Source organism: Bison bison, unplaced genomic scaffold (assembly GCF_000754665.1).
Source record: "Bison bison bison isolate TAMUID 2011002044 unplaced genomic scaffold, Bison_UMD1.0 scf7180017864503, whole genome shotgun sequence".
Lineage (NCBI taxonomy): Eukaryota > Metazoa > Chordata > Mammalia > Artiodactyla > Bovidae > Bison > Bison bison.
The window spans coordinates 7314086-7329567 of NW_011495061.1; the positions used below are offsets into that span (position 1 = coordinate 7314086).

The 15482-nt window shown below is 48.8% G+C and overlaps 1 protein-coding gene across 3 annotated transcripts in view; it reads right to left on the reverse strand.

The window, feature by feature from the left end:
• MRVI1 (murine retrovirus integration site 1 homolog) overlaps positions 1–15482 on the reverse strand; it is a 126008-nt gene that overhangs the window by 55130 nt on the left and 55396 nt on the right. For all 3 annotated transcript variants that reach the window (XM_010829341.1, XM_010829340.1, XM_010829342.1), the window contains exons 3-7: positions 5573–5673; positions 4399–4469; positions 1881–2054; positions 744–821; positions 12–32 (exon numbers count right to left, since the gene is read on the reverse strand). In XM_010829341.1, the coding sequence (XP_010827643.1) occupies positions 12–32; positions 744–821; positions 1881–2054; positions 4399–4469; positions 5573–5673 (445 nt within the window). The remainder of the gene's footprint in view (positions 1–11; positions 33–743; positions 822–1880; positions 2055–4398; positions 4470–5572; positions 5674–15482) is intronic.

Below are 15482 nucleotides of genomic sequence, written 5' to 3' on the forward strand. Positions count from 1 at the left end.
AGGGGACGGTGGGCCACTGCACACATCCAAACCTAAAATAGTCCAGATGCTGCTGAGTGACGCCCAGCACCCCCAGACTCTCAGCTGTCCTCCCCACAAGGTCCTCCCTTAGGTCCCTCAGGCCTGGAGCCAGCGTTTGTTGAATACCCCTCACAGTGCTGCTCTACAGGGAGCCCTCATCTAATCATCACAGAAACCACATAAGCAGGCTGGGGGAGAGGGAGAGCAAGGCCACATAGCCGAGAGAGTCAGCACTGGGCTCTGAACCTGGGTGGCCTGGCCTGAGCCTGAGCTTGCCCTGCAGCTCTGACCAGGGCAACCTGCTCTCCTGGGCACCTCACTCCTTCCCTGGCTGAGCTTCAGTTATGGCTCTGAACACAGCCTCATGAAGGGAAGCAGTCAAGATACAAATCGCGGCCCAAGTAGAGGCCTTTGCAGTAAGCTCTGAGGTCACCTCTCTCCAAGGCCTCTCTGGACAAGGGGCCCCAGTCACAGCTCACTCCCACCACCTTGCACGCATCCTCACCCTGGGCCAGGCCCACTTCCACATGCTAGCTCGAAGCCCTGAAAGCAAGCATATCCTCCTCCTCTGAGGCCGCCCAGCCAGGCCCCGGGAGAAGGGGCCAAGAGAGGGTCCTGATTGGGAAGCCCGCAGGATGGGAGCCCTGGGGCCCAGGGGAGGGACTGAGCCACCACCCAGCAGGAGGAGCCAGGGCAGGTGACTTCCGGGGACTGGACCTTACCAGGCGGCGTGGGGACGGTGAGGGAGTTGCTCTGAGAGGACGCAGGAGAAGCTCCGGGGCTGAGGTTTGGGGAAACAGCTGTGGAGACACACAGATTGGCCAGCATTAGTGAAGGCTCAGGACTTCAGTCTGACAAAGACATCCTTTCAGATCGTCTCACCCTTGGGGACCGGGTCTGCCTCGTCGGTTCACAGGCTGATTCTCAACTCTACACAAGGCCCCTGCCATAGCCTAACCCCTCCCTGCCCCAACAGAGGGGGCACTGAGGTCACTTAGGGGTGACAGACGGCAATTTGGATCTTACTCCTTGGTCTGCCTGGCCTCAACCCAAAGTACCTTCTAGAAACAGAGGGCCTGGCATCGCTTGGCAGGTATAGGTCCAAAGGCTGTACCTCTTAGGCTTGTCAGGATGCCCCTGATTTTAATTGCACCCCTTGTCTCCTAAGTACATTCAGACTTGTCTAACTGCCCCAAATTCTTGCTCAAGAAAAAAGAGTGACTTTAGCCAAAGGGTTAACAGGAGGATTTCAGGGTCCAGGAAAACCTTCTAATCCAGAAATTTCATAAAAACACCAAAGACCACCTTCCCTTCCCCTTAGTAGCTAGGATCCTTCCCAGGGTCTCCAGCTGGAGGTCAAGGAGAGGGAGCCCAGTGCCGGCCTCTCCTGACCTTCGCAGAGGAGGTGCCCATAGAGCAGGCCTCCTGGGGATGGTGAGATGCCATACAGACCTGATTGCGGGGTGGCCCAGGGGTCTGTGCACACTGGCATCACAAAAGGGTTTCTCTTCTTTCAGGGTTCAGGGACTGGGGAGCCCAGGTCAAGTTCACCAGTATCATATGGGCTAGTATTTCTTGGCAAAGCAGGAGGACACAATGGTAACATATAGTCCCCCAAAACTGAAAGGTAAGAGAGTTTTCTGGGCTAGAGTTGCGTATTTCAGAGCTTCTGATATGGGGCAAGATGCCCTCCCCTCACAGGATCCTCTTCATGAGGCTCAGTCCTCCTGGGGCTTAGAGGCCTGGTGGCAGGTGCTTTGAGGGCACCGCTCAGAACCAGGGCTCCTGCTACAACTGATGCCCAGCCCTCCCCACCCCCACCCTTCAGAGGGGCTCAGAGCGGCCACCTGGCCTCCTACCTGGTGAGGACTCTCCGGGACTGCTCCTGGACTTCCTTCCACGGCGGGTCAGGAACCGCTCGCTCACCAACTTGGCTTCCTCCAGTAGCGCCAGGTTTTTCTTCTTGTCCTCCTCTGAGATGCTGATGTCTGGCAGCTGGTCATTGACCAGGTCAATGACGTGCCCTGCAGGGTCTGCAGAGGCAAGTGAGCTCCAGGTGAGACCCATGGAATCCTTGGTCCCTCAGGGCCTCAGCCCTGCCCTCAACCCCAAGCCCCCAGCCCACGGATGCTGCCCAGAGTGGACTCGGCCAGCCAAACCTCGGCCCAATTCCAGGCCCCGGAGAGGGCTCCGAGGGGACAGACAGGCTCCCTCAGCAGGCCTAGCCCCACCAGCCCATGGCGTGGCATGCCTTCTGTCACAAATGGCCATGAAATCCCCCATGAAATTCCCTGTCCTAACTTCTTCCATCAGGAGCCCCACCCGTGCTGTCTGCTCCCCTAGTGTTCTTCCTTTGGGTCTCTGTTCCTTTAACGAGCCAAGGACACAATTCTATGGCTACCTTCCATCGTTTTGCCCTCTATTCACACTGTTCAGCCCTGTGCTGTGCTAAGTCGCTTCAGTCATGTCCGACTCTGTGTGACTCGATGGGCAGTAGCCCACCAGGCTTCTCTGTCCATGGGATTCTCCAGGCAAGAATGCTGGAGTGGGTTCCCTTGCCCTCCTCCAGGGGATCTTCCAGACCCAGGGATTGAGCCCGTGTCTCATGTCTCCTGCATTGGCAGGCGGGTTCTTTACCACTAGCGCCACCTGGGGAGCCCCTCTATCCTTATTCTATCCTTCTCCAAAACTTACCCCTATTCTTCTCCAAAGCTGCCCCTTCTCCAGGAGACTTTCCCTGGGTGAGTGGTACCACCTCTCACCCAGCTGCTCAGAAACATGAGAGACACTCCACACTCTTTCTTCTTTCTCAGTCCACCCAGGTCCCACCAACTCATCATCAAGTAAATATCCCTGGAACCTGTGCCTCATCGCCATTTTTGCTCATCAGCTGTAACTTACTTGCTCAATTACATCAGCACCTCCCAGGTCCTTTCCACCTCTGGGTTACCTGCACCATCCCATTCTCTGCTGCCTCTCAGAGTGACCATCCCGAGAGCCTCCTCTGACCATGCAGTTCTCCCGCCTCAGCTCAGCAGGATTCCTCATGGTCTCCAGGGTAACATCAGATACCCAGCTGGGCCCAGCCGCTCTTCCTGATCCCACATACTCCTCTCCTCCAGCCCCTCTGTGGTGAATGGCTCCCGCTGTGCCTCTCCAGCCTCCTTTCCTCCTTCTTCCAGTCAGAGCTCCCCAGTCTCTACTGGGTGAAGCTCACTGGAGTCTCAGTCATGTTGGGAAATTAGGAAGGAGCTAAACCCTGTTGCCCACCTCGTCTCATGTACCAGTAATGGAACTGTGTACCATCCTCAGCCAGCCAACAAGCTCAGTCCCCCTGGGTGGCTGGCTCAGAGATGGCCAGGTGAGGCAGTGAGAGGCAATTCTGAGAAAGGTGTTGGGTATATGGGAAAGAGGAACTCTCTTTTCATTGAAGGGGTATAAGTTGCTCATAGACATTTTCCCAGAAGTAAACCAACACACAAGAGAGGAGACTTGGGAGAGGAGATGAGATGATTGCTCATGACCCAGCGTGAGCACCTGGGGTTAGCACACCCTGAAAACACAGACCCTGGCTTTTATTTTTATTTTTTGGCATGAAGTAGTATAAGCTGTATTTCTTATACATATTTCTTATGTAGTATAAGAAGTATTTCTATGATGTGAGAGTCCTAACTAATAACCACAGCAAAGCATTCAGTTGCTCTGTTAAGGTTCCTGTTCCCCAACAATGTTGCTTCTTCCATCCAGATGACCTTTCCTCTTGTCCACCTCTCTAAGGCACAACTCAGGTACTCTCCCGTCTGGAATACCTATCCAGCCTTCCCCGTCTCTAGCCAGAACTGGTCCCCTTCTTGACTCAGTTTCCCTAACACTTCTGTGAAGGACCTTGCCACACAGTGTCTTGATTCTATCTGTTCACTTGTCAGTCTCCTCACCGACAGTGAGTGACATCCAAGCAGAGACCACGCCTGTATTTGTGATGGTCCAGAGCAGGCTCTGAGATACACTGCGGAAGGAGAAGGTGGTTGGGGCAGCCAGCCTTGCAGCTAAGCACACACCTACCTGGATGTGGGCCTTTCTAGCTGGGGGCAGAGTGCCTCACCCAGCCCATCTGTCTCCCTTTGCCTCAGCTTCCTCTGTATGCCCAGGACTTGTCTTTTTACCAAAACAAACTAAAATCAGATATAATACTTCTGGGCTCAGACACAGAGGGCTCATCGATTTTGCCCTGTTGGGCTTCTAGGGACGGACTTATCTGAGAAACAGGAGTGGGGAAGCTGGCCAAGCTGCCAGACCTCAGCCTTCCTACTCAAACAGACCTTCAGCTGGACCTCTACCTCTGGTTGCAGAAATAAGAGAAATCAGCTTAGCCCTTACCCACAGAAGTCAGCGAAGCAGTGGAAACCTTCAAGTGTCGGTGAGAAAGCCTCCTGTGGGGACTGTGGGCTCTGAAAGACAGGGCAGAATCACCTTGTTAAGAAAATTGGTCCACAGAGCATGTAAATAGGTGTCTAGATGCTTGCCTATGCTTTCTAAGTCATCCTAGATCATGGCTTTCAATCTCATCTAAGCTTGGGATTTGGTAGAAACACACATTCTCAGGCCCCACCCACCAACAGGATCAGAAACTCTGGGGATGGGGTCCAACACCCGGTAATTGATTGAACAAGTCCCATCCTCCACTACCAGGGGCTTCTGATGCTCGCTAAACCACTTCCCTGAGGAGAGGTAACTGTTTATCAGGGCTCAGACTCTGAGCATCTAACTTGCAGAAAACTCATAAAATGTGAATAATTGCCTGGTAGAGATGCAGATGATTTCTGTTGGAGAAAAAAGATTAAAAAAGTAAGGTTTCATTGTTCCGTGAAACATTAACCTATTTCATATCTAACTGAAGCAATCTTATTCCAGCTTTCTTGTCCTCCTCACTGATTATATTAAGTATGTCCATTTCTTGTATCCTCTTTTGAACCAGCTTTGTATTCCTGTTGGTCCCCCACCCCCATTAATGAGTTAAATAAATCTTTGACACATAAATCTTTGACACATGCTCATTACATATCTGTATTAGGGTTATCTTCATAACTTTTTGGAAATTATACTCAGGCCATCTCATTCTAGGTAGACAAATGCATGAGGTAGTGCTGTGTAAGACAGGCAGTGACATCTCTGTGCCTGTGAGCCAGTATTCCTCCCACGAGGTCATCTGCCACACAGGCAGAATACTAGTCAAGAATCCACATCTTCCAGGTCTGTTTGCAAGTATATGGACAGATATTATAGGAAACTCCCCTGCTATGACTTGTGCTTTTCTTAAAGGTTAGCCAAGTGCAAAGATCTGAATCTAGGAGAGAAAATAATATGGGGGAAAGGGAGATAATGGAAAAATGCCATGCTCTCTCTCTCATTTTGAAAAACTGTTTGGTTTTATTTCATCAATAAAATCATCAAGAAAGAAGAAAAGATTTATTAAAAAAAAAAAAGAGTTGTCTAATCCCACATGCTAGGAAGTAGTACCCTTTATTGCATAGATTAGGCACAGAGGATGTACCTGTTGACCGGGTTTTTGTCAGTTTCTTCTTCTGGTGAACTGGCATCCCCAGTCAGGATGATGGTGGGTGGACTGCAAGATATTCCTGTGGTGGCAGGGTCCTGGTGATTTAGAACAAGAACACAGATGGAGTTAAGCTTCCAGGAGCTGGAACATTTATTCCAGCATCATGATACCAGAGCCTTCTTGAAATGGGCCAAAGGAAGTTTATTTGGATTATCCAGAAAAAAGAAAAAGAAAAAAAGTTTCTCCATCAATCACCTAGCTTAACTTGGTCTATCTTTTATGCACTAAGATTAGGAAGCCACAAAGCAATCCCTGGTTATTTCTCACTGCTGCTGCTGCTGCTGCTAAGGCGCTTCAGTCGTGTCTGACTCTGTGCGACCCCATAGACGGCAGCCCACCAGGCTCCTCCATCCATGGGACTTTCCAGGCAAGAGTACTGGAGTGGGGTGCAATTGCCTTCTCTGTATTTCTCACTAACAATGTATTAATAGAAAAAGAACAGTGGAGTCCTCAGGCTGCAAGCAGCCTGCTTGGGGAAAGATGCAGGCCAGCAGAAAAGGTGGCGACACATGTGTTCCTGACACCCAGTGACAGTCCTCCATGCGGCTGATGTGACATTTCAATAAAGTGATTTGTTCCAGGGATAATGGAACATGGTGTTTAACTTTTATCTTTGTGAAAATGTTTATATAAATAAACAAACATTTCTGAAATAATAACAAAAGTTACAGGCCAATCCTTAAATTTTTGAGATAGTTTGTAACTACTAAGCAAAATAGAACAAAACTTCTCATCATCAAAATGAAAGTTATTACACTGCAGATTGGAGCAGCTGTAGTGAAAATGGTATACTGTTATGCTGCTAATGGCTGTGTGAATGGTAAAACCCTACGTATACAAATGTAACATACAAATGTGTATGTTCCAAATATGTATAATAAGTACTTGTTGACTGAGTAAATGAATGAATGAAATAAAAGCATGCTGTATAGGATATACAACAAAATTCATAAAGATACATGTCAACCTGTGGACCTGGAGATAGAAATAGGACCAGTGAACAGGAACAATAATGTCTTTGATTTCTCTGCCACCTGCTGTCCCAGTGTACCCACCTCAGAATTGTTCCCAGTTATATCTGGGAAACTCTCTGGGGGTCCTCTTTATGACCCTTCATCATTTTCCTTCTCCTTGCCCTGCTCTCCCACACTGGTGTGTGCTGTTCCAGCCCTCTGCAAATGCCCTACTCCCCCTACCAAAGGCCTGTCTCCCCATGCTCCTGAGCATGTCACACCACCTACAATATCAGTGCAGCTTCCTGGAGCTTCAGAGAAGTGGGTCCCCACAGCCACTTTCTGTGGAGGTCATGTCCTTCTAGAGTCCCTGGAGATTAGTGCTCTTACCTCTACCGGCCTCGATGAAGCCATGGCCTGGGGGCTGCCCTCACAGAGCCAGGCTGAGCTGTGTTCTTAAGTCCTTGGCATGCAGGAGTTGGCTTTTAGCAAGGTGGGGAGGAGGCCCTCTCTCCTTTTCACATTCTTTCTTGTCAAGTGGGTACTACACAGAGTCATCTGGACTTCTTGATTCCCACAACTTTTAGTGAAACCAGCTCTTCCATTTTCATCTGCGTCTATTCCCTCCCTTAGCCTCAAACATGAAGCCAGGTGAGCTGGGGAAGAGTCTCTGAGTCCAGCCAGGGAACGCCAGATCCCTGTGTTCCACGATCTTTCAGCAGGAGGGAGCTGTAGTGATGAGACAGGGGGAAGCCCTCAGAATCCCTGAGCACATGGAAGGAAACTTCAGACAAGGACTCTGGCTGGGTAGGAGTAGGAAGCAGCATTGCCTTTTTCCTTTTCCTTTGGAAGACTCACACCCTCAAATTTCTGCTCATCATCCACTAGTTGTGTGTCCTCGGGCAAGCTACTTGACCTCCCTATGCCCCATGATAACTCACAAGGCTGATGTGAGGATTAAAAATAATGTTGAGAAAGTACCTTAGCACAAGACTGATATATAAATAAACAGTCATACCACTGTCAAATCACTTTTCTCTCTCGCTCAACAAACACATTTTAGTTATGCATCATGAGCCAGAAGCAGTTTGAGATACAAAGACCCTCATGAGCTCACAGACAAGCAAGGGATACAGAGAAGTAATTCATACTGATAATACATATAAGGTGATAAGGGATGAACCACATTCTTTGAAAGCTCAAAGGAAAGCAAAGCAAACTCTCTTATGAGGGGAGCTGGAGAAGACTCTCCAGAGGAGGGGACATTTAAGCTAGCTCCTAAGGGATGAATATGAGTTTGCAATACAAAGATATTAGAGGAGGGACCTCCCTGGTGGTCCAGTGGTTAAGAATCCGCCTTGTAATGCAAGGGATGGGGGTTTGATCCTTGATTGGGGAACATAAGATCCTACATGCCATGGAGCAACTAAGCCCACAAGCCACAACTAGAGAGTCTGTGTGCCACATTGAAAGATACCACATGACTCAGTGAAGATCCTGTGCTGCAACTAAGACCCGACCCAGACAAATTTAATTAATTAAAAGTAAGATATTAGGGGAGAGGTTTTGGGCAAAGGAAACAGCATTAGTAAAAGGCATAACAGCACTAAGGATTCATGAGTGTAGCTGGAGCATAGACTATGGAGTAGGTGAAATAACTTGCTTACTCTTCCCCCACCCCTTTCCCTCTCTCCCTCTCTCTGTTCCTCCCCCCAACCCAGCTTAGCTCCATTCATGGTGTAGATTGTTTTACCCCCCTTTTTTTTAATGAATGACACAAAAGTTTTCAAAAGTCTTAGAGTCTAAGAGAGCGGCCAGTCTGTAAACTTTTGCACATTATTACACTTTATTCTGTCTATTCATCCAGCAAACATTTATTGAATGCCTACTATGTGCTAGGGCCTACGCAGACAAAGGTGAACCAGGACCTCTGAAATACTCCGCTCCCCCCAACTAGCACAGTGGGAGGGGAGTGAGGTAGAAGTAGCCTCCTCCTCACCGCTACCCATCCCAGGTAGGGTCCCACCGGTCCAGTCCCGTTGGGTGCCCTCAAGGTTGACCCTGTGAGGTAACTGGTCTCCAAGGCACTGGAGGAACTGTTTTCCAGTGGAGTTTTCCCTGACTCCTGGTGAAAGTGATGAATATGAGTCACTATCCAGAGGTGATTGTCATCCACAGGGTTGCTGGTACCCTCACCCAGAGGAAGGTCAAGGGCAAAGATTCCCACACAGAAAGGCAGAAATGAGCTCCTGGCGGCGAGTGCCAAGTGTGTAAATAAAGACTGCTGCTGCTGCTGCTAAGTCGCTTCAGTCGTGTCTGACTCTGTGCGACCCCATAGATGGCAGCCCACCAGGCTTCCCTGTCCCTGGGATTCTCCAGGCAAGAACACTGGAGTGGGTTGCCATTTCCTTCTCCAATGCATGAAAGTGAAAAGTGAAAGTGAAGTCGCTCAGTCGCGTCCGACTCTAGCGACCCCATGGACTGCAGCCTACCAGGCTCCTCCATCCATGGGATTTTCTAGGCAAAAGTACTGGAGTGGGGTGCCATTGCCTTCTCCAGTAAATAAAGACACACACACACAATTTGAAGTTGCTTAAAAGCCAGGAGGCACAAAGCAATCAGGGAGAAATCCTCTAATCCCCTGATGGAATGCCCTGGAAAGTCCTCATGCTCTCCTTCCAAAGTGTACAAAATATACACTAATAAAATCAAATTGTTCTCTCCTTAATCAGCTCACAGAAAGCTCCAGGCAATATCTAATTTTCTGCAAAACTGTTTTTGTGGGGAACATTTAGTCTTGTGCTGGCTGGGTTTCACTTTAACGGGGGAGTCAGCAATCAGGAGAGAGTGTGGGAAGATTCCAGAGGCCCTGCTGGTGAATTCTGCCAGGTTTTAATGCCGTGTAAATACTCATCCTTGCTCCCGCTCTGAGCTGCCAAAACAGAAGGTAGGGCCTCAAGAAAGCTTGTTGGGCGGCGCATTCAAACAGAATCTACCAGGCAAGTTCCTGGCTCCAGGACTTCAGGACTCAGGCTCTGGAGCCACACTAATTCACGATACAGCTTTTCACATTAGTTGTGTGACCTTGGGCAAGTGACCTCACCTTTCTGTGCCTCATCTATAAAATAGCTATCTCACAATATAATTACAATTCCACAGACTGATGTAGAAATAGGATTGCCAGATAAAATACAGGATGCTGCTGCTGCTGCTAAGTCGCTTCAGTCATGTCTGACTCTGTGGGACCCCATAGACGGCAGCCCACCCTGTTACATTTGAGCTTCAAATAAACAACAATTAATTTTTTAGTGTAAGTAGGTCCCAAATACTTACACTAAAGTATTCAGTGTAAAGGAGCTCTGAAGGTAAAGACTCTGCCTTCAGTGCAGGAGACCAGGGTTCGATCCCTGGGTCAAAGGGAATGGCAACCCACTCCAGTATTCTTGCCTGGAGAATCCCATAAACAAAGGAGATTTGCAGGCTACATTCCATGGGGTAGCAAAGAGTCGGACACGACTGAGTGACTAACACACATGTCCCAAATATTGCATGAACATAACTATTTCATTTGCTAAGTGTGGCAGCTCCAGACAGTAAGCTTGTAGAAGAGCACCCGGCAGCTAGTAAATGCTCAATAAGTGTCAGATGTTATAGTCTGTTATTGGTACCGCTGGGGCTAAATTAATGACTTTGGAATTTGGTTTGGAGAAGATTGTTGTTCTTAGTTTTGCATCTATACGACCTTTTGGAGTTCAGTTAGGAGGACCTTGCACTTCTGGTCATGGAGCCACGGAATATCTTCCATGGGACACCCACAGAATCAAGTAATCAAGCACTCCCAGGGAAGCCTACATCAAAGGCCTCCTTCACCTGGCTCCACTCCCTCTCTCACCACCTGCCTCTCAGACAAAGTAGAGATGACTCTTACCTACAGAAGAAGCAAAGAAACAAACATGGATAGAAGGAAGTGACAATTAGTCCCACCTACTGCCTGCAGGGCCCTGCCCCAGGCACTTCCTGTGTGTTTTCTCATAATCCTTCCCGCATCTCTGAGGATGAACCTCAGGACGCCCACGAACAACATGGGGTGAGAATGTCTCCTGATCTCACAGAATCGTGCAGGGGAGATAAGACGACGAAAGCAAAAGCCCTGAGTGTGAAATAGGGGATTAATATGTTTCTTTTCTTTCTCCTTTTTTCACATTTCAATTCCCACTTAACCAACAATAAAAACCAGACTGTCCAGGGTTGCATAACCCTGGGGAAGAGACAAATATCAGGTCTGTTGGCCTTCCTGCCACACACGCTGGCTGTACAAGTTGTCTCCAGGTCTTGGGTCTCACCTTCCCTGATTTCTGGTGCCCTGCAAGCCTCTGACGTGCCTCTCTTATTCTTCCAAACTGTACCCTACCCAGTAAGCCCCTTCCTCCAGGAAGCCCTTCAGGCTGAATACACAGCTGGAGGAAAGATAGCAGGGGCACCCTTCTCACCTTCCAGGGCCCAGCCTCCCCAGGGATCCGTTCCCCTTCCCTGGAGTCAGCCGAGCACTGCGGGAGCTGGGCCATCTCCCAGCAAGCTCGCCCTTTAATAAGCCAGCAGGTCACATTTTGTTCTCTTTAAATAAGCCTTATAGAAACATTTAAATGTTTATTTCGCTCATAAATTCCCAAGAATGCACCACAGTTTCCTAACTGCCTGGGCGCAGGGATAAATATAGGCCAGTGTCACAGACGGGAATATTAGCTTCCTTTCCCCCATGTCACGTGACGAGCCCTGGCTCGGAAGCTCTGAGCAGCAGACCAGCCCCAGCCCAGGCAGGAGTGGGGAGTTTAGCTCCTGCGCTGGGACCCTGGCAGCGGGTCTGGGAGAGGCCTGTGCAGGCAGGCAGTGTGGGGTGGTGAAGTTGGGATGTCTACACTGCTCGGGGACCTCGGGCAAATCACTTAACTTCCCTGGGCTTCCTGTTCTCAAACATTAGTTGGAGCAAATAATCCCCATTTTCCAGGCTGGTTTTAAGGGTGACAACGGCAGTGAGGGTAGTGACAGAGGGCGGGCACTGCTGTAGCTGTGTCCCCAGGCCCCTCTCTCACAGCCCGAAGGGCAAATAAGGACTGTCTCTGGAGAGGACGGCCCTGGCCGCAAAGAGGATTAGCACTCCCGTGACAGGATAAAAGGATTCTCTGGGGACTTCCGAGAAAATGATTATTCCAGCAATGAGTCCTAAGAGCATGGGAGAGAGCAGAAGTGCCTCTGCTGAGCTCGGGGGGACGCGGGGCTCCTCCCTGCCAAGCGTGGAGGATCAGATTCTGGCTCCCAAAAGGTTCCCCGTTGCCCGCTGTGTGGATTTCCCCGTCACTCACGGCCTGCCCTGCCTCTGTAGATCCTCTTTCCGGACATCGTCCGGTCTACTCCTAGCAGTCTGGGGTCGTTGCTTAGTTGCTATGTCTTGTCCGACTCTTTGCGACCCCACAGACTATAACCCGCCAGGCTCCTCTGTCCATGGGATTTCCCAGGCAAGCATTCAGGAGTGGGTTGCCATTTCCTTCTCCAGGGGATCTTCCCAACCCAGGGATTGGGAACTCCTGCATGGGCAGGCGAGTTCTTTATGGCTGAGCCACCAGGGAAGCCCCAGTCAGGGGTCACCCACACCCCAGATTATCCTACTTCTTTGTCACAGTTTTTACTCTTATGCCATCAGCCTTTGAAGTGTGAAAGTGCATAGAGTGTCTGTTAGCCTTCCTCTGTCGGGGAGGAGGGTATCACTCAACCAGTTGGCCATTCATCATGATTATCTTCCATCCTTTCCTCCTCCTTCCTGTCCATCTCCTCCTCCCTTAAGTCCAGGCATTTAATCATCCATACAGCCAATTATGCACCCAGCCTATCACACAACCAGACATCCCTAAGCTCTTACATATGCAAGAGCCTATGCTGAAGGTTGGAGAGACACACATAGCCCCTGACCCTAAAGGAATGCAACCTGACAGGGTACTCAGAGAAATAAAAAAAAGACAAGCTACTCCATTGCTTATAATAGGACCAATAATTGTAATATACATTCCTGACCATCTGCAATAACCAACATTTCTAAAGCACTTTCAGCTTTGTCCTGGACAGTTGCACAGCTATAACCTCACAGCTCTTACTCTCTGACCCAAACCATTAGAAGCCATCCTGATAGAACAGTCCTCTTGACTCTTTCTGAGCTTCTCTTCCATAGAGGATGGGGCATCAAGCACCTACCTCCCATGCCTGGGGTTTCTGGTGTCCAAGACACTGGATTTACTGCTGGGTGGGACCAGGGAAGGAGGCCAAGGTGGTGGGAACACCTCAGCAGAAATGGGTTTGAATCTCCACTCAGCCATGACACACCATGTGGCCTTTGACAATTATGTAACCTCTTTAACAAAAAACAGATAATAATAATGTCTACTTTAGGGGTTCCCAGTAGATATCTCCAATGTCTTATACATCAGACTCTAATGCTTTACTGACAGTTTATTTGAAGATGCTTCACTGAAGATCTGAACTGAGCCTGTTTCTGCAAAGGGCAGGATGAGATAAGGATGAATTCAAAATCTTCAAGTGGAGTATTCAAGGTACTCCTCAGTTTCTGGTGGTTAGAGTGTACTTCCTTGTCTCAGTTTCTCATCTGTAAAATGAATAATAATCATACTGATCTCCTAGAATTGTTGATGTAAAATGCTTAGAGCACTGTCGGTCACAAAGGCAGCACAGTAAGTAAGGGGGTTCTCATAAGGTTAGTTGGGGAGGGGGTCCTCCCCACTCTACACAGTCCTTACCAGTTTCCAAGTATTTAACATGCATTATCTATTTCGCCTTCATCTCATTCCTGACAAAGGATTGATTCTTTGAGTCCTGAACCCTTTTCCCACCAGTGTAGAGCACACATTTCTCCAGGGGCCTCCACTGGGGTATAGATGGAACCCTAGCCCACTGACCAGTGAGTACAGGGTCTGAACAGCCAAGGGGAGGCGAAGTGGAGAGTGAAGCTGGCAATCCACCTTACAGAGTCACATGTGTTAAGGTCTAGATATTTCTGGGGATGGCATAGAACAAAGATCCTCCAGTTCCTGATCAGAGAAGGTCATGAGAGCAAATCAGATCAGAGAGACTTGTCATTCAACTGTAAATCCACAAGGAAGTGAACTCCCTGAGAGTGGGGCCTTGGTTGGTTAGAGCTCAATAAACGCTTGGCGAATGAATTCAATAAACATTTATTGAGTAAATTAAACTCAGTTCTATATTTGCTGAGTACCTACCACACGTCAGTGAACTGCCATCCCTTTCCTGTGTACTCAAACTCCACTGCATTGCAATGGGGTGTTTTCTGGACTAGAAAGAAGAAAAACCATGATTCTAGGCCTGTTTCTCAGCTACAAGCCATGAGGCAGTGAAATTCAGGCCTTGTTATTTCTTCATTATGTGACTTTGGACAACTGGCTTAACCTCTCCAAGACTTACTTTCCTAATCTATAAAACGGGTACAGGCATTGCTAACTTACAGGCCATTATAAAGGCCATTTGAGATCGTGAGTGTAAAGAGCGTAGCCTAGAACACAGTAGGAGCCTCACATGTTAGTTTCTCTCCTTGCATCCAGCTATAACACCTATGTGCTCTGAGATTTCCAGTTTCCTGGGGATGATGATCTCTGTCCCCACAGTGGCGTTAGAGGACTAACAGCAGTGATACCTGTGAAAACTTTTTAATGGACCATTTTGTGCTGCACGAAAGACTGAGAACTTTGTTGAATACTAAGTGAAGTTGAGTACTTTACCTAGCACTGGCTATATATTATCCTGGTAGAGTCAAGTCGCCTAGGTTTGGGTCTAGGCTCTTACAATCAAACCCCTTAGCTGTGTTGCCCAGTGCACCTTGCTTTCTTTTCTGTGCTTAAATTCTTCATCTATAAATAGGAATAGCAGTAATACCGACCTCACAGAGTCAGTGTGAAAACTAAATGAGATAATATAGACATAAACCTAGCAACATGCCTGGAATTGCCTTAAAAGTTAGCTGGTGTGAGCGGCTATTACTGGAACGCTCAGCTTATGGATAAGGAAGCTGAGGCATGATGAATAACCCACCGAGGGTCACACTCAGGGATGAAGCGCAGGCCCCCTTCACTCTGCCACATGGCGAATGTTTCATGTTCCTATGAAACAGAAGCATTTCCTGTGCCTTCCGGAGCTCCCTGGCTGCTTGGGGAACCCTGCTTGGAATTCTGCTCTTCTAACAGGACAGCCATGCGGGATGATGGTAGTGAGTCTGGATGTGTATCTTACTACGCTAAGCAGGGAGAGAGTTCCAGGTTTGTTATAGTGGCAGCTACCATGCTATCCAATTCTGGGCCAAAAGATGGGGAGACCCCGCAGCTTCATGGTCGGAGGTTCTAGGAGCTCCACAAACAGATCCTTTCTTGTTAGGGCTAGATGCAGAGGGCTGCTTTTCCAAAAAACACTCCAACCTCATTTTCAGTTAAGTAATAATTGGGGCAGGGGTCAGGGTGGGAGCAAGGATACTGCTGGTTAGTTGAGTGCCCCCGTGATCATGTCAACCAGATGCTGCTGTATGTGAGGGTTAAACATCAGGTTCTGTCTAGAGGATCAGAAAGTGCAGTACAGTAAGTCCCCTACATATGAACCTTCAAGTTGTGAAGTTTCAAAGATGGGAACGTGTATTTGCATGTAAGATCACGTTATTTCACGCATCCAGTGTACTTTGTTCGGAGAAGGCAATGGCACCCCACTCCAGTACTCTTGCCTGGAAAATCCCATGGATGGAGGAGCCTGGTAGGCTGCAGTCCATGCTAAGGGTCGGACACGACTGAGCGACTTCCCTTTCACTTTTCACTTTCATGCATTGGAGA